The 27,287-nt window shown below is 32.9% G+C and overlaps 1 protein-coding gene and 1 long non-coding RNA gene across 2 annotated transcripts; both read right to left on the bottom strand.

Annotated features, from left to right (window-relative positions):
• Positions 1-1,800: 1,800 nt before the first annotated feature.
• LOC125804786 (uncharacterized) lies at positions 1,801-3,356 on the bottom strand. The gene is made up of 3 exons (XR_007440964.1): positions 3,050-3,356; positions 1,948-2,055; positions 1,801-1,854 (listed from the first exon to the last, which is right to left on the bottom strand). It is a non-coding gene; the product is annotated as an uncharacterized LOC125804786 (long non-coding RNA).
• Positions 3,357-9,926: 6,570 nt separating this feature from the next.
• Positions 9,927-26,356, bottom strand: LOC111196460 (uncharacterized). Its single transcript, XM_049484402.1, has 11 exons — positions 26,170-26,356; positions 24,313-24,666; positions 23,269-23,379; positions 18,681-19,019; positions 18,084-18,437; positions 17,376-17,483; positions 16,015-16,058; positions 14,925-15,028; positions 11,678-11,847; positions 10,156-10,199; positions 9,927-10,073 (listed from the first exon to the last, which is right to left on the bottom strand). Exons 1-11 carry the CDS (start codon positions 26,354-26,356, stop codon positions 9,927-9,929), a joined length of 1,962 nt encoding a protein of 653 aa, XP_049340359.1.
• Between the last annotated feature and the right edge of the window lie 931 nt (positions 26,357-27,287).

Raw genomic sequence — 27,287 nt, 5'->3', positions numbered from 1 at the left:
AATACAATCAGAAACAACAAACATGCAGCTCAGCTACAAACAGTTAACGTGTGAACAGTCATTCATATACAGCAGATTTTTGTTGTGGAAATGCCTTTGACGTATATTTAAGCATACACAGTTGTAAACACATGGGTTATTCACTATTATCATATATATTTTCCACACAGAATGACCACTGGACCACAGGGAACAGATGGAGTAAGCCCTAACTTAAACACATTTGTTTTTTCAAGCATAGGCTAGTGTGGGGGAGCACTTATTTCCCCTCCCATGCATTGCGTCAGACTAACTTGTGTATGTTCTATGTATGTGCGCAATAGGAGCGTATGTTAAGTGTTTCCAGCTGTGAGGTGTTTTCAAACATAAAGGCTGGACTTCAGCAATTCCAGCCAGAGAGCTACAGATCAGATTTGGGAAAAGAACTCTCTCCAAGCAAACCTAGGTGCTTGAATATGATGCTGTTATCTTTTGTACTAATTATTCTTTTTTCTGTAATAAATTGTCTTATATACAAAGAACAGTATCAGCGAAGACTTATTTCATGCATCTACATGACATCACAGCTCAAGATACTACACCTTCACTGAGTTAGTTTATCATAAGTAAATGGGGTAAAATTGACTTTGGTGAAAACATTCTCCTTCAGCACTCTTCTCCTCATCTTATCAGAGAAAGCAGCGAAGTCGAACTCTTTATCATCATCATCATCATCATCATCATCATCATCCTGCAGAAAAAAAAAATACAGACCAGTCTTCAGCTCTGTTCCAACCATTTAAACATTCAGATGCTTAAATTAATGTTTTAGGTAACAGGTAACACATAACAGGTTCTGGCCTGATTTCAAGTTAGGAAATTGTTGTTATGTCATTTATGTGACATCATGATTTTAATCTTAAAATATTTGCAGATTTATTGAAATTGGTCTCAATATTCAGAAATTGATCTGGGTTCTTATGGACTAAAATTACACTATATACAGTGGTGTGAAAAAGTGTTTTTTTTCTGTATCATGAGGGCACAAAAAATACTCCTTATGTGATTTGAAATGCACAAAAGGTATGTACTAATTCTCTTACTTATTTATGGGTGTGTTTTGGGTGTAACATGAAATAAATAAATCAGTGTGTCAGTTGCCATTCTCTTTAAGAGACAGGTGCGCTCTGACTTTGGCTCGTTCACACTGTGAAGGCACACCAGCAGCACATTTAAGGTAACAGCAACTTTATTTAATTTTTTTATTCTGTTTATTGTTGAGCTTAAATGTCGGCTTTGTGCTCTGCAGTGTGCATGGCGCATCTATAGGAATAGATTTTGAAGACTGACCTTTGTCTAGGTTCATTTCAGTCAGTGGCGCACCTGTGTTTTCATTTCCAGACCATCACGCCCATCAGTGTAGATATATTCCTAAACTCCAGCCCTATTTTAACGGCTCGGGCGCAAGACTTGAAAATAGACTGTTGACGGTGTGTAAGATTGCAACGTGTCTTTCACAGGGTGTACGATGGGTGCCCTCTGTGTCACTCTGAATGACACTCTAATCTCTTGATGGCATTGGTACTCTTTTGGCATTGATATTGATGCATTTTATAATTATTTAATTGTAATACATTTATAAAGACTCAATAGAAAAAGTCATTTATCTGTTTTTACTGAATGTAATTTATTGTGTCTCAATACAAAAAAAAAAAAAAACAATGCATAGAATAATTACTATTACTTGCTGTTAGGGTAAACCATACGCTTAGCTTTAAACAGTTTATCAGTGGTCAGGTTAATTAGTGAAATAGGAACTTACCTGGCTTTGTAGAATCTCTGGGAGATTGTGGAGGACAGAAGGAGATGTTTCACCTTGGAATTCAATGGGAAGAAAATGTGTTATAAGTTGAATAAACTGAAGAAATTCATGAACTGCAGATATTTTGTTCTTTTGAATGAACTCACCACTGCAGATCCCTCTCCTCCAGCTCCAGCAGGCCTGAATAACATTGCAGAAAAAGCTCAAACCCAGAGCCAGAGCCAAGATAACAACCAGCGCAGATCTGTGATCATCTAGAAAAGAAGAGCCATCAAATAAAACTGTATTATAAACAGAGGTGGAAAAAGTACTGAAAATTGTAATGAAGTAAAAGTACATTTGCTTTGCTAAAACTCTACTCAAGTAAAAGTAAAAGTACCCATCTAAAAATCTACTCGAGTAAAAGTAAAAAAGTATTCAATTTAAAATGTACATTGAGTTAAAGTTACATAGTTACTTTAATTTATTTGATGTAAAAAAGTACTAATCATAAATTAAATAATTCTTAAATTAAATAATTTGGAGCTTTCAGGCAGTATTTGTTAAGACCACCCCATAAAACATTTTCAAGAACAAGTGGTATAGGTTTCTATGATCCATTTTTTTCTTTACTGTTAAAAAGTGATGGTCATGTAGGTGACTATAAACCGTATTTTAATAGTTTTACAGTTCATTATTATTTTTTAACTTGCCATTGCTATGCTTTAACTGCTATTTAAATTTCTTTAACATCCAAGCAGATTGTTTAATGTTCCTGATAAAAACATAAGGAATTATTATAAAGCATGTTCGGTGCATGCGCAGTGCCGTAAAGAAGCACATATCGATGGGTAGCATAACTCGACAGAACACGGGTTCCCCCCAGCCGCACAGACCCCAAGCTACACAGCGTCTCTCCCGCTAACCGTATTAAACACTACATAGAGAATTTCTGCTGCTCTGCCATAGAGAACAAAACTCATTTTTTTTTTATATCAGACGATTTTTTTTCCCCAGCATTTTATTTTTTACTCAGTAACGGGGAATTTTCCAATGTAGCAAAGTAAATTACTTGTGCCAAAATGTACTTGAGTAAAAGTAAAATTACCTATTTTAAAAACTACTTTAAAAATTACAAATTACTCATAAAATCTACTCAATTACAGTAATGTGAGTAAATGTAATTAGTTGCGTTCCACCTCTGATTATAAACCTGTAGGAAAATATAAATCTTGTGATATTTTTGTAGCAAACAGAAAATCCAGTTACGTAAGTCCACAGTTGTCCCGTTCCCGATGATGATCCTCCCACAGGTCTCCACAGCGCAGTAGTAAGTTGCAGCATGGTGGTTGTTGGGGATGTTGGGGGAGAAGTTGTACACACTGCTGTGTTTAGAAGAGCTGATCTCACACTGACGGCTGCTGCTGCTGCTGCTGTTGTGATGAGTGAAGATGATTTCAGGAAAGGATGATCCTGCAGCAGATCTGATCCAGAACACTCTCAGTTCTGCTGATCTGATCTCAGAGAGAACCGTACACTGAAGATTCACTGCTTCTCCTGGAGAAACCGACTGCAGTGCTGGAGTCTGGAGAACTGAGATGTTGGAATGATCTGATCAATAAAAAATAGACAGCATAAAATATTAATTTGATCATCTACAGTATACCAAATTTTACATGTTTGTGTCACACACAGATCTAAGGATCCTTTTCCTCGATAAACAAATCTAAAAAGAAATTAACGTTTAAACAATTTCTCTCATTTGCTTTATTTGGATCTCATTTTATATTATTAGGACTTTCTGTAACACTTTACTAAAAGGGTACATTAATTAACAGTACACACTATGAAATATTTCTACTAATTATTCACTGACAGTAATTAAGACATTATTAATCATTATTAATGTATCTAATCTCTTAATTCACTATTAGTTACACATTTTTGGGCATTTACATTTTGCAATGTTTAATAAAGCCTTAATTAATGTTAATTCATAATTAGTCAAAATATTACTCAACTATTTAACAGTGTTTATTACTGTTAATAAATGTACTATTATTGAGAGGTGTTACCAGATTTTTATGTAATCTTTTGATAAGTGTATGGAGCAAATTTGCATTGAAAATTCAGCATATATATACAGCTCTGGAAAAAATAAGAGTGCTCTTAAAAATATGATTTAACCAAATTGAAAACCTCTGGAATATAATCAAGAGGAAGATGGATGATCACAAACCATCAAACCAAACTGCTTGAATTATTTTGCCCCAAGAGTGGCATAAAGTTATCCAAAAGCAGTGTGTAAGACTGGTGAAGGAGATCATGCCAAGATGCATGAAAACTGTGATTAAAAACAGGGTTATGCCACTAAAAATAGATTTCTCTCTCTTAAACTCTTTAAACTTTATGAATATGAACTTGTTTTCTTTGCATTATTTGAGGTTTGAAACATTTTTCATTTTCTGCAAATAAAGTTGATAAATGACAATATTTTTATGTGGAATTTGGGAGAAATGTTGTCCGTAGTTTATAGAATAAAACCACAATGTTTATTTTACTCAAACATAAACCTAAAAAAAGCAAAATCAGAGAAACTGATTCAGAAACTGAAGTGGTCTCTGATTTTTTTTCCAGAGCTCTATATATTGCAATATACATGTATCTATTTCTCTCTCTCTCTTTTTACAGAAGTAAAAAAACTTTTAACTTTCAAAGAAAGTCAGCATAAATATATATAAAAAATGTAAATGCATCATAATAAGGTATTATTAATGGAATTATCAATATTTACTTATTAGTGAATGTAATAAATGTGAATTAAAAACATTTAATGATTAGACTTTTTCTGTGTTTCTAACTGTACAACTATTTTAAATATCTGTTTTATTCTGTAATAGATAGATAGATAAAAACCATGTATTTACCCGACACAGCTAAGAAGGTTCCAGTAGAAAAGTTCACAGAATTCTCTCTAATCGATCCACAGAAGTACATTCCTTCATCTTCTTTCTGAACCTGTTTAATACTGAGAGAAACCCCACTGCCAACTTCCTTCAACTCAAATCCTGATTTAGACTCGATAAACTGATTTTGAAGAAAATAATCCTTATCTTTGAGCTTATATCCCACTTCCTGTGGTTTGTGCTCCAGTCTGTGCTTAAACCAGTATGCAGTTTTAGACTTATCTATAAGTGCAGATGTGCAGTTTAGAGTAACCGATTCTCCAACTTCAACTGAGACAATCGACGGTTCTGTATTTCCTACAGTTTCAGCAGAACCTAAAACATCACATTAAGTTCAGTGTTAATAAATAAGAAATATGGATAAGACTTAAGGCTTTACAATTTACAGTATTTAAGAAAACTTACATATTTTGTAGAGGATCAAAATAACAATCACTGCTGACGCCATGATCTAATCTGGAATGTGCTCATCACAGTGACCAGCTGAAGGAAAGCACACTAAAGGAAGTGATGAACTAAAGCACTCATCTGTATTTGCTGGTTTAGGGCTTGAGCTAAACCTCATTGGCTGTTAAAATCACATGGTTCTTTCTTATTGGGTGATTTACTTTTAACTATATTTGGCCATCAAAAGGTGCCTGGTCTTTTTGACATCAGTTTCACATACAGTATATGGCAGTAAGGCTTTTAATTAATTAAATAAAATATATATTAAAAAACACATTTAAAGACACTGTTAAAGAAGATCCACTGCAAGATTGGTTTACTCCATATATTAATAATTACTCAGTGATAGTAACTCTCACACCCCAGCCCTGGTGTTTCTTGTTTTCTTACTTTCTTTGTACCTTCTGGTTCTGTTCTGTTTCTGTCTTTTCCCCAGCCTGTTTCTTTTCTTCCCCCATGTGCTCTTTAAGGAACCTAGCACTGTTTTTTGTTTACACCAGTCTCATTTTATAACCCTGCTCCCTTGTTACCTTCCCCAGGTGTTCCTAGTCTCCCTGTGTATATAGAGGCCCTTTGTTTCAGTCTTCCTTTTCTGGTCTTTTGTATGCTTTGTGTGCTTTACGTACTTTGGTCAGATCCGTGAGTGTTTTCTTGTTTTCTGTTTTCTGTCTTTGTAATGGAGTTTTCTTACCCCTATTTAATTAGTTTTAAGATGAATTATAAATGCTTTAGAATTATATGTAATATTGGAATAAAATATGTTTAGATTGACTTCCATGAAAATATGTTTTATTTTCCTCCACCCTTTAAAGTTGCTATTTTGGACATATAACCAGCAACGGAGCATATGAACATTTTATATGTACTTTGTTTTTCATTATTCCAATGTTTATATCATTAGCCCCTGTTTTAAATTAATTTACCTATAATAAATTAAAGCATCACAACATATCCTTTTTGAAGCGAATGGCTGACCTTAAAATAATTAACTTTTGTAAAATCAATATTGTGCATCATTGTAATTGCTAAGTGAATTGACTATTAACTTTAAAATAAGGATCCTTTGTAAAGGGTTTTTAAAGATTTTGTAAAGGAGTTTATTAAGGATTATTAATTAGGTTACAAACCATTAATAAGCAGCTCCAACCCATAAATAGAAAGAGCAACAGTGGCCTGTCGTGCACCGAATAGTGATTCCACATTCATTTATACTGTTAATCCTCAAATCTTTCTAGATGTTTATCTTATTTTGTCTTTTCCCTCAGTCTGCATTAACATTTATGTTAATTACTTTATTCATTGAACTATAATAACATATTAAATGACTGAACTGACTTTCTACATTATTTTACTAGATATGTTAAAAAAGTCATTGTCACTGTTGATCTTTCTATTTATGTGTTGATTAAGTGCTTATTAATGCTTTTAAAGTATTTACAACTTTTTTACAAATGTATAGCCTTTTCTCTGTTATAAACTATTTATAAACCCTTTATAGAGGAAGCATATTTTAAAGTGGTACCAAATTATTTATACTAAATATCTACGTATCAAATGTAACTGGAAAATAATATAAACAAAAAGAGGCATAAACTTTTAGAAATGACCATGGCATATGTATCAGTGAAAAGAAAAATGACAAAAATGAACCTTTAAACATCAATTTTATTAGAATTTTGCATCAGCATGCAAATATGAAGCATAACAGAGATCAGCAAACACTCAAAAACATTAACAAAAATTTAACATGAATATTATAAATGAAATAAGTAATTTAAGTTTCTTGTCTTACAAGATGCAGTACATTATTAACACTGAGCTCCTTTATTAGAATACAGAATTGCATTTGAACTCAATTTAAATTCTATGTACTTATACCTAAGCTACATTTATCAGTAAAGTCTAAATAATGAACACAGTGTTTATCTACAGATCAGTCTGGGGAAATGCTCTCTGCATCAGGCCTTCAGATTCAGCTTGGTGCCCTGTCACATCTCTACGCTTAGAGCCCCTGAATGGTGCTCCATATCAGATACCATCAGTGTGAGCTCAGGCCTGCCTTTAACCACATCTAAAGAATCCTACTGACCACAACACCCCTCATATCACCTCTCCAAGAGTCCTCCACGTCTCACAACCAACTGAACCTGCTTTTATCGTTCCCCGGTTTAAACCACAGCGGGGGTCTAAGAGAACCGCAGAACACTGTTGTAGATCTGTTGTAGATCTGTTGTAGATCCGCAGTTTGTGAGAAATCACATCAACCAGACACAAATAAAGAGGTTAAAGATGCTAAAGCTGAACTAAGTGAAGACTCTTGCAGGAGCTCATCTGAAATATTTAGAATAGCAGCAAAAATACATGAAAATTTAGCCAGACTTTAGTGGTGATTCTATAATTTTAATAAATCAGAGCCTTTAAGCCTCAGCATACTTTTTTGTGGAGGCCACATTTGATTGGCTTTAGCAACTAATTTGATGTAATCACATGTATTTCTCGAGTGAAAGTATAGATACAAGGGTTTAAAATATGTTTTTACTCAAGTAAAACTGTAAAAGTTCTGTTTTTAAAACTACTTAAAGCATAAAAGCACAAACTATGCAGGGGGGAAAGCTATAGCTATAGTTATAGTGCACTACCCCCCTCCCCAAAATACATTTTTCTAAAAGCCATAATGATTATAATGTTATATTATATAGAGTATTATAAATGTTAATGTTGAAAATTTTGGGATGAACAAGGCTCCCCTTTATCAGCTGCATATATGCCCATTAAAAATGATGTATTTTAGTACAATGAAAATATATTAAAGAAGCTTAGTTAGGACGTTTCAAGAGCTTGAGTTCTCTTGAACTCTCTTGATCTTACTATCTTACTATACTGCATATTTCTGCTATGTTCTTGCTGGATTGTGATGTGGCATGATGTGCAGGTGTGATGGATTGCGTATAAACCAATAGAGTGTCGGAAAGCCATATGTTTATACTTCACATTCAAACACAATCAAATTTACTCTAGATCTGGATGGAGAGATTAATCTAGATAGTGTTAATTAACAAGAGTATTAACAAGGAGCAGAAAGTACAGATTATTGAGTGAAAATGTGAACAGTTGAAGTGAAAAGTCTGATGGCTGAAAAATAATTACTCTAGTAAAGTACAGATAACCAAAATTTCTACTTAAGTAAGGGAAAATAGTATATTTACTTCATTAGTAGATTCTCTCCACTCCTGAATTTCAGTGATAGCGCAAATTTATTTCAAAATATTTATTTTCTGCTAAAAAGAAAAATAAATGGATGCTCGGCTCCTCTAAAGGCCGCAGCATAGTTCTGGTGGAGGTGGCGTTCGCTTGGCTCTGGCCACCTATGTGACACGATTCTGAGAAAAACTGAGAGCTGCTGATTTCATGCAGGGGCTTCGCTCACCAGGCTACACCCGATACATTACAGGTAGCCATATGCACTTTTACAAACATGCAAGTGTGCATACTATCTGCAGTTCCATATGAACATTTGCATATGCTCCACAACCACACATCTCTTTTTAATGACCAATCACAGGTGTTGTCTCTAAGTGTCTTCTTCCACAGAGTTTTTCCAACAATTATATCACATCATTGGTTGCTGAAGCTAAGTGAGCATTGTCTCTGCTAGAAGTGTTCCCACAGCTTTATAGACGCTGAACTCCAAATGATTATATTATTTATTTCATGATTTTGTTAGTTTTTAATTAAAAATATACATTTCGATGCAATTTTGGACTAAAATTAAAGGACTGTGCTGCTTATCAGGGAAAGTATCAGAAAAATTAAATTAAGTATTTAAATAATTTAGATTTAGATGCCAGACACACCATTGTTATGTGGTGAGATATAATTAATCATATTAAAAATCTCCTGTCACAGGTTTCTAATATATTATTTTTAATTTATTTCTTTCTTTATTTTTTTTTTACCTCTTATTGTTATTTATTATTATTTATTCATGTAATTACCTCACTGTCTGTTTTATTCCTTTCTGCTATAATTTCACATGTATATTAGACTCAGCATGTTTACCATTTACATTATTATTATCTACTGTCTGGTTGTTTGCAAAGCATATGTAACACTATATAAATATAATAACTGTTATCAATATTATGAAGATCATTTAGATTCTAAAAATATGATTAGGACCCAAACTATTGCGCACAGGTTACAGATTTGTTACTTTCATTTTAAATATATTTTTAGCAGATAAAGAAATATACAAACTTTACAATAAGGGTCACAAATAACAAAACTTCAAAAATTCAATTCTTCAATTTTTAAGTAATTAATAATTAACACTAATAAATACACAATTAATCATTACTAAATGTTTGTAAAAATAATAATTAAGTGAGACATTAGTTAACACATGTAGTAATTGTTTTTATGTCTTATTATGTGTTAATTAATAATTAGCTGAGACATTCTGATCAAAGTCATTAATGAATTATTAATTAATGTACCCTTTCTTAATTAATTTTTATAAAAAATAATAGTGCTAGTCGGGACACGAACACATGTTGCTGTATTTCTATTACTAAAATATTTTGTTTATCCGTCTGGCTTCTCAGGTTGTCAGAGATCAACTTCTAAAAATAAAACAAGAATCAAAAACTACTTTTTACTCTAATTGTTTGGGGTGTATTTTCTGAAGAACTCTGTAAAAGTGCTCAGCACACGTTTATGTGAAGGTAAGCGAGCTACCGATGTGATCGCTGAGCAGCGGTGGAGCTTCTCACTTGAGAGTAGATGATGTCCTCAGGATGTTCTTTCTTCTCTCTGCTGTTTCTGGGCTTCTTCTCTTTGAACTGAACTGAAGCGTAATTCATCCCAGCGGCATCATGGGTCTGGTGGAATGGAGATACAGAGTTAATGGGTTTAGAGAATTCTACTTTAGAACTTTTTTTCTTTTTTTCTTAATAGTAGTACCTGATTGGCTGGTTTCTCTTCCACTGTACTTTGCTGATTTTTACCTGAAAAAAAACAAAACAGTAACAATAATAAGCTTATCGAATTATTATTATTTGTCACACAAACAGTGATACAAAGTACAGATAACATACAAAGAAAGCTAAAATAAAGCCCTGTTATTAATAATAAGTAAGTAACCAATAATACAATTTGTACTAAAATAAGCTTAATAGCTAAAGCCTGTAAAATATTTCAGAATAATATAGTTAGACTCTAAAATGATATTGAACTTTGTATTTTAGTTTGTAACAAATAAAATATGTACTGACACTGTCAATACTTAGAATAATTAATATTATTTTACATAAAAAATAAATTTGAATTAAATAAACAATAATTTCAATTCCTAATCTACATTTCAAACAGAACTAACCATTATTTAAGCACACAGTTAAACTCATGTATTGAACAGACGACACTCACCACCGCAGTGTACACCGTTTCTTAATTTACAGATGAAAATGGCTTGAGCGAAGATCACAACCACACACAATCCCAACGCTGCTCCCAAACACATCATACCAGGATCCACAGGCTTCTCTGGAAGATATAAAGTTCCAATGAGCTACTTGGTGATTCAAGTTTTTAGAAGATAGAATCGTTAAATCCCAAATATAATCAGTAGAACTATCTTGCATGTACTAAAGAAAGTTATGTAACTTATTAAGATTAAAACTGGAATAATTCCTATATGGATCAATTTTTTAAATGCTCTTTTAACCTTTTAAAACCTGAAATATCACTGAAGCTTTGTGGCTTTTTTAAACTTATAAACAACTCTCTCCACTGCTTTGCTTTGTACATTGTTACTGTTGGTGTTTGCATGAATTCTGATCAGCGAATGGAGTTCACTGAACAAAAAAATAAGAAACAAATAAAACATAATATCGGGTGGCCCTCATTTACACAGAAGTGAATCACACTATTTTTTAATTCCATGCTTCAGGTTGCCTCTATTAACACATATAAGCTGGTGCTTGCAGTAGAAACATCTGAAGTCTGATTTTTTTTTTTTTTGTGAATTTTTGCAGATTGTCTGAAAATCATAGATACAGTATATTGCTTTAGTAAAAAGAAAGCTTAAAGATAAAAAAAAATCAATCTAAAACATAAATTAGTTCATTTTTGGACCTACAAATATTTTTTAATGATCTACAAATGTGAAATAGATCAAGATTTTCATCAGAATTAACGTTTTTTTTTTTTTTCAGTTTATTTTTAGTATATATTCGCATTATACTGGTCACGGATTAATCTTTGGAGAGTAATTGAATTCAGCAGGCTATCCAAGCACCACTCTACTTTTTCAAAAAACACATAACTATTCAAATGCATTCTTAAGGTTCTCCATATATCCATTGTAACCATTTTGTTTCCTTTTATATGAACTGTATACGGGTATTTGCCATTATAAATTTAATATGGAAGTATACAAATATACAAATAGGAAAGATACAACAAGAAAACAAATAGAGCTTACTGAAGTCTACTGGAGTTCCATCTCCAATAATGATCTTCCCACAGCTCGCCACAGCGCAGTAGTAAGTTCCAGTATCAGTGGTGTTGAAGATGTTCTTGGTGAAGTTGAACACACAGCCGTCTTTAGAAGAGCTGATCTCACACTGACGATTGCTGCTGCTGCTGCTGCTGCTGCTGTGATGAGTGAAGATGATTTCAGGAAAAGATCGTCCTGCAGAAGATCTGAACCAGAACACTTGCTGATCTGCTGGTTGGTTGTCAGGCTGGACCGTGCACTGAAGATTCACTGCTTCTCCTGGAGAAAGGGTCTGGAACGCTGGACTCTGCAGCACTGAGATTTCTGACTGTGAATGATCTGATCAATATAATAAAGACAACATTTAGACACGGCCAACTCAGTGTGTTAAACTAGCATCATGTACCAGTCTGTTACCAGTGCTGTACAGTTAATTAATCATTAAATTAGGAAATAATGTAGCTGATTTTAACTGTATAGTGTGAGAAATTGTGTAATTTTATGTATTAACAGAAATGATGTGTCCTACAGAAGCAATAGAAGATAGAAAATTAAAATATTAGAAAAATAGTATGTCATTACCTTTTACAGCTACAAATGTTCCTTTAGAAAACTTAATGGTGTTTCCATCTTTTCCACAGAAGTACATTCCTTCATGAGCTTTATTAGGTTGTTCAATAGTTAAAGAAAAATTGTAGTGTAATTTGAATCCTAATTTATCAAACCCAGGTGAAAGACTGCCTTTGTCTTTATCTTTCAGTTTTAATGCCACTTCCTGCGGTTCCTGTCCCGATATTTGTTTGTACCAAAACTGATTCTCCTTAACAGTCTGATGTTCAAGTTTACAGTCAAGAGTAACAGGTTTATCAGACTGAGCTGATATAAACTCTCTTTTTAGATCTTCCACAGCTTGAGCAGAACCTATAAAATAAAATTAGAGCTGATATAAATTCCAATAAGAAAAAGGAGGAGGGCATTTCTACAATTAAATTGGTAACAATTTATCTGAAGCATAGCTATATAGGGGTTTTATAAAACATTCATAATGAATAACATATTTATAAAAAACACACTTTTTTAGATTTTAAGACCACTTTAAGACTACTATGTAGTTACAGTTTAAAAAAAGTGTTTTCACTTGTTTTAATTAATTCAAATTTAATCTCCAAATTAATAGCAGGTTAGTATCTGTATTAAAAAAAAACTTTATTAACTTACTTATTATGTAGAAAAGGAAAATGAGAATACTTGATGGAGCCGTCTTCATTAAACAAGCCATTCTGGTTTAAGGTAAACTGCTGGAAAGAAAGCAGTTTAGAGAACACTCATAGTGTATACGTTGGGTGGGGACTTGAGCTGAATCTGATTGGCTGAATAAACAGTCATCTTTTGCTTTTTTGCTTGCAACCAGTGTTTTTTTCCAGAAGTCATGTGACCTCCCTTTAAATAGGTTTAGCATTATTTATTAATTTTATTTGCAAAAGAATAACAACTCAACACATAAATATTAAAAAGTTTATAATGGAGAGTGAAATACACCAGTCTGAGCTACGAGTAGAGGAAGAAAAAAGTGTTTCCTTTTGCTTTATCCACTCTTTATTTAACTGAGAGGCAGTTTGACAGCAAGTACATTATTTAATCATTTAATTTGGTCTGAATGCTTCAGTCGTTCCAAGTTTTAATAATGTTTTACAGTCATGTTACAGTCATCAAATAATAATACATATTTTTATTGTTAGATAATTTTATTAATTTATTGCTACTGGTATGTATAGACTATTTTAAGCAGCATAATACAGTTGTTTCTAAAATTGATAATCTATTATCTCTTTAATAGTCAAATTAATGCATTATTGCTGCCAGTGGATATGAATACAATAAAATTATGCTATTTTGTATGATGAATAAATATTGGCTAAGAAGCCTAATGCTAAGCATGGGAAATATGTGTAAAATCCTCCAGTATTGAGCTGTGGAGCAGTGGAACTGTGTTCTCTGGAATTATGGCACTCCATCCAATAATTTGGGGATGAATTGTGGAGTTGGGGATGAGTTGGGGAGGTAGTTGGGGGTGGGTTAGGGATTTGGAAATGAGTTGTGGAGGTAGTTTGGGACGAGTTAGGAAGGTAGTTGCGGATGAGTTTAGGAGGTAGTTGAGGATGAGTTCGGGAGGTGGCTGGGGTGAGTTAGTGGTTTGGAAATGAGTTGTGGAGGTAGTTTGGGACGAGTTAGGGAGGTAGTTTGGGGTGGGTTAGGGATTTGGAAATGAGTTGTGGAGGTAGTCTGGGATGAGTTGGGGAGGCAGTTGGGGGTGGGTTAGGGATTTGGAAATTAGTTGTGGAGTTAGTTTGGGACGAGTTTGGAAGGTAGTTGCGGATGAGTTCGGGAGGTGGCTGGGGTGAGTTGGGGATGAAATGGGAAAGTAGTTGAGGTGGTTGGGGTTAAGTTGGGGAGGTTAATCGGATGAGTTAGGGAGGTAGTTGTAGAGTGTGGGAGGAAGTTAAGGATACATTGGGGAAGTATTTGGAGATGAGTAAGTGGGGAGTTGGGGATGAGTTGGGGAGGTAGTTGGGGATAGGATGAGTTGAGTGGATAATTATGGATAAGTTAGGGAGGTAATTGGTGATGAGTTGAGTGGGGAGTTGGGCAGGTAGCTAGGGATAAGATGATTGGAGAGTTGGTGATGAGTTAAATGGGGAATTAGGCATAAGTCGGGTTGGCGATCATGCAACATGCTGACATCACTAATGTGCTTATTGCTCAACACAATCAAATTCTCAATATATATATATATATATATATATATATATATATATATATATATATATATATTCATAATATGTTCATAATAACATAATTTAAAATGTAAAATAAAGACATTGTTTTTCCAAGTTTTATTTTTTATTGTATAGTTTTCAATATTTTAAAGCATTTTTTAATTACATGTACTAAATAAGATATATTTTGTTGTCTAAAACTTATTTTAAAAAAAAATTGAAAAAAAGAGAACGCTGCTGTCTTTACCATGCAAAAACTAAAATAAAAAATACACACATTATTTTAAACTTAATTTCACAAAATACAAATATTTCACCCATCACATCAAAATGAACACAGAACCACACACATTCATACAGAGCACTTTAAATTAAAGCTACAAAACAATAAAGTAACTATATAGAAATGGGTTTATGAAAATCACAAATTATTATTTACATAAAGTAACTTTTACTGAGTTGGTTTGTGGGGAGAAAAGGGGTTGAATCTGACTCTGGTGAAAAGAGTATTTGGACTGAAGGCAGTGAAGAAGAATTCCTCGTCTTTATCATCAGGTTCCTTTAACAGAAATAAAGAACAGAGCTGAAATGTGAAAATCCAGTAGGTGGCAGTATAACTTCAGTAATCAGATTCTAACATGGGTGAACTGTACACCCAATGCATTTATAAAGTCTATTGCATTAATATAAGTATTCAACCCTTTTACATTTTGTTGTGCTTAGATAAAAAGACTAATATAATGCAATATACTGAATCCGAACCAGTGGGTGGTGATACATATTATATCTCCAACTTCTAATCAATACACAGCCCAAATATAGATTGATAAGACTGATATTTTATCTCTGTGTACATCTGTATTTAGATATACAGTATTGTGCAAATGTTTTAGCCACCTGTGAGAAGTTAATTATCTATTAATAATCTGTGAAGTAAGTGTTTATTAGCTCAGTAAAACACCAGCATTACAATAAATACAAACAGCAATTTTACAAAAGCAGTGCTTTAACATCACTGTTGTCCTTAAAACATCTGAGTTTAAATGAGTTATTTCTAGTTCTCATCATATCAACACCTGGTTTGGTAAATTGGTAAATTTGGTAAATCAGGTGAGCTGCTGATGGAACTGAACATGTACACATGCTGGCTGTGGAGCATCCAGGAGATATGTGGAACTACACTTTGTTCTTCAGCTTGACTCTCAGGATAAAACATACTTAGTTAAAAATGAGAAATCGTTGAATGTTTATTTCCATCTGTTCAAATCATATGATCATATGTCTTTTCAGGTAAAACACTCCTATTGCTGAGATAAATGGATTAGTCTAATTTTCTTTGGTGCCTAAAACGTTTGCACAGTACTGAACTCTGATGATGGATATGCAAAGTGAAGATAGCTGCAGTGTGTCTGGTGCTGTTCTATAAGCAGTACTACTACAACTAGTAATAATTCAGCCCAATAACATTAACTTTTTATTTAGGAAAATAGATACAGTGTTAAACAAGTTAAATCTAATGAATATTTAAGAAGACAGGACTATTACCTGATTGGCTGAGTTTTCCACCAGTAAATCAAGCTGATGTCGTACTGTAAACAGAATAATAAGAGGAAAAAGAAATATAAACATTTGTCTTTCAGTGCATTTCAGACACAGTCTGTTGTTAGCTTTTACTAATTTTCTTTGTACACGAAGTTTCATTTTACCACATTATATTAAATTCATGCACATATTGTTATCATTTTTATATTTTCATTTTTACATAATGTTACACATGTGCTTGTATTTTGTTATTAAATAAAGAAAATGTTTACAGTTATGTCCCTATAAGCTCTAGATGCAAAATGGACAAATATGTCTTTTTTTTTAACAAGTACTTGTAAAATCACGTTATGTCACATCAATATGACCTTTTTAAGGTGTTTAGACAAGCTACAAGGTACACTGACAAATCCAGCTGAAAGAGTGAATTATCTCAAAATTGGATGAACTGGAAATTTTAAGCTGGTCAATACAACCTTTTTAAATTTGAAGAAAAGTCATTTTATTTTTTAGTTTGTCATACCATTTTACTTAAGCAATAATACATAAGAGGCACTGCCAATATCACATGTTACAATGTAGGCCATAGATCAGCACAGCGGTGCCAGTATTACACATTATAGCATGAACCTTGAGTGTATTATTGCAATTATACCAAGTTCCATGATGGCTGTTTATTAAAAGGTTTTGAGTTAGAGAGGGCAAGAAAATACGATCTGTTTGGTTATAAACACTCCGCGAGTTAAAATAGTTCCATTGCTACTCGTTTTGTAGCAGTGCTGTTTGGTTTGTAAGCGCTGCATCGTTGCTAGGTTACCTGTATGTGGAGTAATACATGGAGAGCTTCGGTTACAGAGCCTCTCAGGTAATCACATTGCAGGGTCAGAACTAACTTTGGTATAATACACAATAATGTGTACTGAATAAATGATCAAACTACTCATTAAACAAATTAATTAATTAATTAATAAATAAACCTCACTATGTGATTAGATTAATTTCTGATTTATATATGAATAATATATGAATATGTTTTATTATATAATTTTATTAATTATAATATTTAAATGTGTGCTATAAGCTTTATAGCTAAAGCCTGTTACACAACATAGTGCATTAGAAATAACCATAAAATTGTTCCTCATGCTTATCAAGTTTATTACTGTAAACCAAATTTCTGTAAAACAAAATGCTTCATCCAGTGAACCTAAAGTATGACTCGTCAATTAAACTGCAATTGTTTACCTCAAATAAATAGATTAAACCCCGATCAAACTACGTGATTTAAATTACTGTAATTGAACACACAGATAAACACAGAACATATACGTTATACGCATACTAAGCATAAAAGAAACACTTACATCTGCAGTGTTCACAGTTTCTTCTTTTACAGAGTAGAGCTGAGATCACCACCACACACAGTCCCAGCGCTGCTCCCAGAAAGATCACAACAGGATCCACAGGCTTCTCTACAAAACACCAATCATCAAACATACTACAAATTAATATTCATAAGCAGTAACTGTATAACAAATTACTTACTTTTTATTATGTGATTGCAGCTCAAATAATACATTAATATACATAATGCAAATAGTACACACACAGCTATACTGTGTATTTGTATTGTCCTGCTTAAAGTATGGTAATATAATGCAATATGTTAAATCGGAACCCCTGGATGGTGAAATATAACATATCTACAAGTTCTTTTCAAAACACAGCAATAATATAGACTGATAAGACTGATATTTTATCTCTTTGTACATCTGTATTGAGATATACACTGATGACGTGTTACTAAGTAAAGCTAGCTGCAGTGTATCTGGTGCGGTTCACACCCCCATGTCTTCAGAAGGTGTGAGAGGTGTTTTTTTTTTTACCATTGTCTTTTCAATCTCGAATACAGTCTATATAAATAATACAAATAGTGCACATATGTATATATATATATATATATATATATATATATATATATATATATATATATATATATATATATATATATATATATATATATATATATATTATTAACCCAAATAGGTTTTATATGAAAAAATAGAGCTTACTGAAGTCTACTGGAGTTCCATCTCCAATAATGATCCTCCCACAGCTCGCCACAGCGCAGTAGTAAGTTCCAGTATCAGTAGTGTTGAAGATGTTCTTGGTGAAGTTGAACACACAGCCGTCTTTAGAAGAGCTGATCTCACACTGACGATTGCTGCTGCTGCTGCTGCTGCTGCTGTGATGAGTGAAGATGATTTCAGGAAAAGATCGTCCTGCAGAAGATCTGAACCAGAACACTTGCTGATCTGCTGGTTGGTTGTTAGGCTGGACCGTGCACTGAAGATTCACTGCTTCTCCTGGAGAAAGGGTCTGGAACGCTGGACTCTGCAGCACTGAGATTTCTGACTGTGAATGATCTGATCAATATAATAAAGACAACATTTAGACACGGCCAACTCAGTGTGTTAAACTAGCATCATGTACCAGTCTGTTACCAGTGCTGTACAGTTAATTAATCATTAAATTAGGAAATAATGTAGCTGATTTTAACTGTATAGTGTGAGAATTTGTGTAATTTTATGTATTAACAGAAATCATGTGTCCTACAGAAGCAAAAGAAGATAGAAAATTAAAATATTAGAAAAATAGTATGTCATTACCTTTTACAGCTACAAATGTTCCTTTAGAAAACTTATTGGTGTTTCCATCTTGTCCACAGAAGTACATTCCTTCATGAGCTTTATTAGGTTGTTCAATAGTTAAAGAAAAATTGTCGTGTAATTTGAATCCTAATTTTTCAAACCCAGGTGAAAGATTGCCTATGACTTTATCTTTCAGTTTTGATGCCACTTCCTGCGGCACCTGTCCCGATATTAGTTTGTACCAAAACTGATTCTCCTTAACAGTCTGATGTTCAAGTTTACAGTCAAGAGTAACAGGTTTATCAGACTGAGCTGATATAAACTCTCTTTTTAGATCTTCCACAGCTTGAGCAGAACCTATAAAATAAAATAGAGGTGATATAAATTCCAATAAGAAAAAGGAGGAGGTAATTTCTACAATTAAATTGGTAACAATTTATCTCAATGATAGTTACATAGGAGCCTTATAACACATTCATAATCATTGAATAACATATTTATAAAGAAAGGTTTTTCAGATTTTAAGACTACTCTCAACATGGCATATGGCATTTTTTAAAATCAAACAGTGCTTACATTGTACCAAAGTGACATATAATATAAATGCAAATATAAGACTTTTATATTCAGATGTACAGTATGTAGATATATTTAAAGTGCTTTACTTGTATTTTTTATGAAGTCCTGGTCCTTTCAGTAGTGTCAGAAGTGTTTTTCAGCTTCTGAAGAAATTAAAACTAAGCTTCATTTATTTTATTTAAAATGCTGATATATCTATTCATTTTAAAATATGATGCTCAATACATTCAAAGCATTTTATGTCAACACAATCTATGTTGAGAGTGCTATTGAATAGTTAGATTAATATTAAGTGTCACTTTTATTGCTTTGTAAATACATTATGCAATGCTTATATGAAATTAATTTGTTATAAAAACCCTTTAAATAAAGTGTTTACCATTCATTTTAAATTATTTAAATTTAATATCTACATTTAAAGCTGATAAAAAACTATAAATAGAAAAAAAGCTGTATACACTTACTCATTATGTAGAAAAGGACAATGAGAATACAGGATGGAGCCGTCTTCATAAGACAAGCCATTCTGGTTGGAGGTAAACTGATGGAAAGGAAGCAGTTTAGAGAACACTCACAGTGTATAAGTTGGGTGGAGACTGGAGCTGAATCTGATTGGCTGGATATGCAGTAGTTTTTTGCTTTTTTTCTTGCAACAAGATTTTAATCAGAAGTCACGTGACCTTCTTTTAAATAGGTTTAGCATTATAAATCAATTTTCTGATAAGCCAGAAAACAACTAAATTATATACATTTAAAAAATCAATATAGTATATATCTAATAGTGTAATATATCTATAACTAATTTATATGTACTCAGAAGAATATGAATTAAAATGTACTTAAAAATGAGAAATTAGGCTGGAGTGAGGATTTAGTTTTTTCTTTTGTTTTATCTAACCTTTAAATAATTGTGTATCTTTCTCTGATATACTTACAGAGCGCAGCTCAGTTAGAGAGGTAGGTAGACGACAAGTACGTCATTTGATCATTTAATTTAATCTGAATGCTTCAGTCAATCCAAAAAATATATAGGACTAAGTTTTTACTAGTGTTTTACAGGCCTGTTAAAATCCCCAAAAATAATTAATGTTTTATTATCAGAGAATTTGATTCATTTATTGCTACTGGTATGTATAGACTATTTCAAACAACATAATACAATTGTTTCTAAAATAAAAAATCTATTCTCTCTTCAACTGTCAAATTAATGTATTATTGCTGTTGCTGGATAGGGATAGATTTTAAGTTTTATTTAAAAATATGCATTAGCCTGTTAATACTTTTAGACACAATGCGTATTTGTCAGAGCCAGGATTGCCAGTTTAACATTTAGTAATAATTTCATTCTTGTTGTAAAACATGTTGAGTTTTGTAGACTGTCATAGTCACAGAGAGCTCCCAAACTTCAATTAATTGACCTTTTGACCTTTGCATAACAAGCAGCATATTTTAAGCAAATAAGTAAGACAATATCTAATTACTTGCATTAAAACTTAGTATAACATTAAACAAACCTTAACTCACAGAAGAACACACAGGAAACATTACAGCCTGACTTGGGAAAAGCAGTTAGTTATTATCAGTCAATACTGTTGTCTAACTAATGGTTCTTAAGCATTAAGTTTCAGTTATGTTTCATAATGTTTTAATTAGTAAGAACTAATTATTAGATGAAACATTACTTCAACATTTAACGTTTAACTGTATTGTATCTGTTATAAATACTGTTTTGTAAAGTTTTATGCAAGAATTTTCCCTTTAACTAAAAAGGAAGTGCCTCTTTTTGCTCCCTGAAGGCCAACACAGAGAGGACGAGGAAGAGCTTCTTCCTTTATGCTACATGGGCTCTAAACCAGGACAAACAACAGCAAAACAGCAAAAATAACAAAAAAAAGTTTAATATGACATTTTAACAATTTTTTTTTATATGGAACTGATTAAAATCAGTGGTTCATCGTAACATTACAGAAAAAAAAATAAAGAAATTACAAGAAAATATACAACAAAAATGTATAACGAAATCTCATAAGGAACAAGGGCACTCTACAACTCTGTACTCTGTATGATACAGTTTTACTGTGTTAGTTTATTGAAATTAAAACCAGTAAATCTGACTTTGGTGAAAATGTTCTCCTTCAACACTCTTCTCTTCATCTTATCAGAGAAATGTAAAGCAGAAAAGTCAAACTCTTCATCATCATCATCATCATCCTGCAGAAAAAAAGAAAGTAAAATAAGGTAGGGGATCATATAACTGCAGTAATAAAATTATAATCAGGACCTATAATACTTCTTAACCAGCCTTTATATATATATTTGGGATGCGTTTTGATAAGTTTGGAATGAGTTTGGGATGAGTTTTGAGAGGTTTGGTGTGAGTTTTGGATGAGTTGTTTTTCAGTTTAAAATAAACTTGGAATGAGTTTTGGGTGAATTTGGAATAAGTTTGGGATTAGTCTTGGATACAGTTGGCATGGGTTTGGGACTAGTTTCAAATGAGTTGGGTTTCAATTTCAATATATTGTGATTTGAGCAATGATTTTGGGAGTGAGTTTGGTATCAGCTTGGAATAAGTTTGGGATGAGTTTTGGATGAGTTGTTCTTCAGTTTAAAATAAATTTGGGATGAGTTTTGGGTGAGTTTGGAATAAGTTTGGGATTAGTCTTCAATAAATTTGGGTTAGTTGAATGAGTTTTTGGATAGTTTGGTGTGATGAGTTTGTGGATGAGTTGGGGTTGACTTTCCGACTTTGACTTTGGGGTGGCTTTGGGATAAAAAAGCTAAAATAAGGTAGTGGACAGTGTAACTGCAGTAGTCAGATGATAAACAGGACCGGTAACATTTCTGAAACAGCCTTTTTATGTTTTTTTTTATACTGTGGGTTGAAAAGATCAAAAGTATGAAAAAAAATGTATATATATATAACATATATAAAAAAAATGATTTATGTATTGTGATTTGAGCAATGATTTTGGGAGTGAGTTGTGTATCAGCTTTTATTAAGTTTGGGATGAGTTTAGGATGAGTTTAGGATGAGTTGTTCTTCATGTTAAAATAAATTTGGGATTAGTTTTGAATAAGTTTGGGTTAGTTGAATGAGTTTTGGGATAGTTTGTGGATGAGTTGGGGTTGACTTTCCGGTAAGTTTGGGGTGGCTTTTTTGGATAAGTTTGGAATGAGTTTGGGATAAGTTTGGGATAAGTTTAGGATACATTTAGAATGAGTTTGGGATAAGTTTAGGATACATTTAGAATGAGTTTGGGATAAGTTTGGAATGAGTTTGGGGTGAGTTTGGAATTACTTTGCTGTAAGTTTGGAATATATAATCAAAAGCTGTCAAAATCACCCTTATTTAACCAATTGTATAGTTTTAAGTGTAAATATAATTGACCTCACCAAAGTATCAGACTGTTAATCAAATTTTTGAGAATGCTTCTCAGAATGTATCTCAGTGTACATCTGTGCCAGGAAGCTGACATCAGACCCACAAGGGCAGCAGTGCAGTGTGAGTGAGACTTTCACACCCCAGTCTTCTAAAAGGTGTGAAAATGTTGTTAGATCTAACGTTTAGATTTCTTATTTTAATGAGGCCTTTTATAAGGTAGTAGTGCTTTACCTGCTCAACCCTGAAAATTCTTATACATATTCTACAGTAATTAATATAGTTCAGTAACATATTCAGTAACTATAGTTTATAATAATTATTTAATATTAAAATATTTAATCATTACAATGTTGTGTGTGGTCTTAGTCCATGGCAGACTAATGGTATATATGTATGGGCATATAAAAACTCATTACTACCATGCAGATTATATATTGGTACGAAACATAACTTGGTTATGTATACTTTGTATGTTGTTGCCCACAGTCTGAGCAGAACAGGCACATACCAGATCTTGTAGAACCTCTGGAAGAAGAACAGATGTATATGTTTTACCTTAAAAAATACAATGAGAGAACATCTGTTAGAGGTTGAGCAACACAAGAAAACTAAAGACCTTTCTTTGCATCTGAGTAAACTCACCACTGCAGATCCCTCTCTTCCAGCTCCAGAAGGTCAGAGTGATGTTCCAGAATAAACTCAAACCCAGAGCCAGACTGAGGATCACAACCAGAACAGAATGATCAGAGGGTTCTGGAAAAAAGGAGCGTAATTTGCACACAAATTGATATAAATTACATACAGCTCTTAAAAAAATAAGATACCACTTAAAAATTATGAGTTTCTTTGATTTTACCAAACTGAAAACCTCTGGAATATAATCAAGAGGAAGATAGGTTATCACAAGCCACCAAATCAAGCTGAACTGCTTAAAGTTTTGCACCAGTAGTGGCAAAAAGTTATCCAGAAGCAGAGTGTAAGACTGGTGGAGCAGAACAGTAGAGATACCCAAGGTACAATACAGTATTACTCCAGTAAAAGTAGATAGTGACTTGTACAAATGTGATCACATTAATATGTACTTAAGTGTCATAATTAAATAAAAGTACTACAATCCTGTATGTATTTCTGTTAACTATAACAAAATTGTGGTGAAATGTTATACTGTTGCACTGATACTGAACTGCACATTTGCACTGGATTGTTATAGTATAACTAACAGGTCAAAACAAGTCCAAAACTAACTGGATGCTAGTTAAGTGTACCCTAAATGGTGAGCTTGCTTTGAGCTTTTTTTTTTTTAATTTCAAATTATGTGCATAAGTCAAAGTAAATGGCATATTCTGTATAAAGTTGTGGAGTAAAAGGTAGGATATTTGAGATATGTTGAGATATTTCAGGATATTTAAGTTAAAGTAAAATTTTAAATAGAAATTTGGAATACTTTAGATACCAGATAAAAGTAAAGATACAATAATAAATATACTTAATTGCAGTTTTAAAACAAATTAATAATTTGTTGCTTTGTTACCGTCCACCACTCAAAATGATCTTGACATATTGGCCTATTGTCTTTATACGAAATCCAAAAATATCGCAACAAAATATTACAGAATTTTTCATGTTTTTTGCCAATTTAATGTAGCTATAATATAATGCTTAAAATAAAAAATAAAAAAATCTTACTTGAGCATATTGTTGTCCCGTTCCCGATAATGATCCTCCCACAGGTCTCCACAGCGCAGTAGTAAGTTGCAGCATGGTGGTTGTTGGGGATGTTGGGGGAGAAGTTGTACACACTGCTGTGTTTAGAAGAGCTGATCTCACACTGACGGCTGCTGCTGCTGCTGCTGCTGCTGCTGCTGTTGTGATGAGTGAAGATGATTTCAGGAAAGGATGATCCTGCAGCAGATCTGATCCAGAACACTCTCAGTTCTGCTGATCTGATCTCAGAGAGAACCGTACACTGAAGATTCACTGCTTCTCCTGGAGGAACCGACTGCAGTGCTGGAGTCTGGAGAACTGAGATGTTGGAATGATCTGTAAATATAGTGTCATCAGTGTCAGAATAAGGAAATGTATTATACACTCTACACAGTCCACTTAATACATTTTAAATGGCTATTTTTTAATACTGATTGAACCTTAAAAAAACAATAGTCTGAGCAGGAATACCGTTCTAGTTAAATCAGCAAGAAACTATGAGTGTAAATAGTAACTTTCAACAGTGCAAAAGTCTTTACTCAGATTATCCAAAGATACTCCTGACAGACCCCAAATTCTAGATACGTTTGAGCTCTGATAGTGCCAGAATTTAGCCACACAGTAACCATATTGCTTGCCACACACACTTTTCACATAGATCTGACAAAGATATAGCATAGATATTACTAATATATACATATCAATTCTATGTAGAAGAACAAGAACAAGACATAGTAAGTGCAACCAAAGCTTTAACCAATATTTGTGCTTTATCCAGTGCTGTTAAAGAGCTGGGCCTTTAGGTGACCTTTGAATAATAAAGTTATTCTGTTGAGTAAATAAATTCAATCAACATAATAACTTTACCATCTCTACGAAGAGACCATGCTATCCTGTAGAAGTATGTAAGTTATTTTTACAAATACCAGTTTTTAGAGGCCTTTCAGAGGCACACATTTGCATTTCTTCAAAAGCTTACATTACCATTATTTTAGTGAGTATCACCTGTAGCATTCCTTTTGTCTCTACATAATTATATACTCGTGAGTTTGTTTAGTACAGAACATAGCAAGCACCAAATACAAAACGCTATATAAACTTGTGTAATAGTTGGCTGATGACTTCTGATGGCTAAAAGAAGGAGCACTGGTGAGATTGAAGCATAATCGAACAGAATACTGTTTAAATAATGTTTTATTTATTTAAATATGTTGTTGTTATTATTACTATAATTATGATCATTTTTCATGAGCCTGATGTGCTGAAAGCAAAGTGTCATAAGAATACAGGTTCTTTTTGTTCAACATGGTAAAATGTACCCTTAAATCTGGGGTGAATTAGGAGTGATTTAGATCGTTTTTGAGTTTTTTTGCCATTGATGGACAAAAACCAAAAAACAAATGTTCCATTTCTGAAATACTGAAGATATTAAGTTATAGAAATTTGGTTTTGTAGTTTCACAGCTAGGCCTAAGCAAACTTTTTTTAAATATATTGTTTGTATAGCTAAACTGTCCCATTTGATCTTTGATTGTCCCAATCATCGTTAATTCACCATACATCATGATCCTTCAGGTCCATCAAAAACAGGGACAAACAACTGCGAAGGAACTAAAGGTACTGAAAGCATAGCCTTGAGGGTATCACCCCATTTACAGCTTGGTACGATTTTTTTTTTTTTTTCTGAGAGTTTACCCAAGTCTCACATCAAACAATAAGATACATTGGCACATAATTTGGATTTGTCAAATAATGTGAACCAAAGACAATAAACAATTGGAGTAATTACCTGTCACAGTTAAGAATGTGCTGTTTGAAAATTTCAGTGTTTTTCCTTCACCGGTTCCACAGAAGTACATCCCCTCATCTTCTTTAACAACATTTTCAATAGTGAGAGAAAAGCCTGTCGTATCTTTCTGCACTTTAAATCTTGACTGGTTAAACTGGGATGATAGTACTGCATCCCTGATTCCTAACTTAAAAACCACTTCCAGTGGAGAATGCTCCAGTCTCTGCTTGTACCACATCCTAACCTCTGCACTGGACTGGTCTCCAAGTGAACAGTGGAGATGAGCAGCTTTTCCAAGTTCAACTGAGAGAACCAGCGGCTGTGGATTTAGAGCTGCTTGAGAAGAACCTGTAAAATAAAGTTTAAAAAAAGTCTGTCAGTAAAGTGTGCACTACTGACATGAAGGTTAGGAAGAAGAGTGACTCTTCAGAGTCCAGTTGATGAACCATAACAGTACGTTACATTATCTTTCAATGTCTAAATGTCAATGTTCAGAACAGTTTTAAATCTAGCATGTTTTTGGTTTTTGGTATATATATATATATATATATATATATATATATATATATATATATATATATATATATATATATATATATATATTTTTTTTTTTTTTTTTTTTTTATGCAAAATAAAATTAAATAAGTTTTTTTTTTTAATGAATATTGTTTAAGAAATGTGGATATTATATAATGTTGCTCAAACCATAACCATAATAAAAATAGCATTATAAAATAATAAAATAATGATATAATGAAACTCACAGATGTTGTAAAGAAATAGCATGATAATTCCAGTCCTTTGTAGAGCCATGGTGTAAAAACAGAAGCCAGTACAGCCTGGAGGAGAGCATTTAAGTAAAGAAGTGACTGAGTTAACCACTGAACTGTCTTGGTTGAAGCTGATTGGCTGGAAAAGTTTTTTTTTTTCTCCTCAGCTTCCTTCGAACCATATTTGGTGATCAGAAGCTTTTTGTTCTGGATAGAAATATAATAAAAGCCCCCTCCCTCTCTGTGACAAATGAACACATGAATTCTTTTTTTTTCTGAAAGAAAAATAAACATTTATGTATAGACAAAAACATTTTATTCAAGTGTTAGGCTATATCATAAATTAGACTACAATTTATATAATTAGTACAATGTAATTAATGCCTAAAAAAATAGTCC

The sequence above is a fragment of the Astyanax mexicanus genome, chromosome 10 (genome assembly GCF_023375975.1).
Source record: "Astyanax mexicanus isolate ESR-SI-001 chromosome 10, AstMex3_surface, whole genome shotgun sequence".
Taxonomy (NCBI): domain Eukaryota; kingdom Metazoa; phylum Chordata; class Actinopteri; order Characiformes; family Acestrorhamphidae; genus Astyanax; species Astyanax mexicanus.
The sequence above is the reverse complement of the archived record's forward strand: the minus strand, read 5'-3'. Positions and strand labels throughout refer to the sequence as shown.

Bases quoted from the DNA above. Each gene is read 5' to 3' on its own strand.
- LOC111196460 (XM_049484402.1), bottom strand. From the start codon at position 26,356: ATGTGGTACAAGCAGAGACTGGAGCATTCTCCACTGGAAGTGGTTTTT. The intron at 19,020-23,268 runs GTGAGTTTACTC...TTTATTTTATAG, and splicing joins GAAGAGAGGGATCTGCAGTG to GTTCTGCTCAAGCTGTGGAA. The intron at 11,848-14,924 runs GTAAAAGTTACT...TCATCACAGCAG, and splicing joins TCTCCCCACAAACCAACTCA to CAGCAGCAGCAGCAGCAGCA.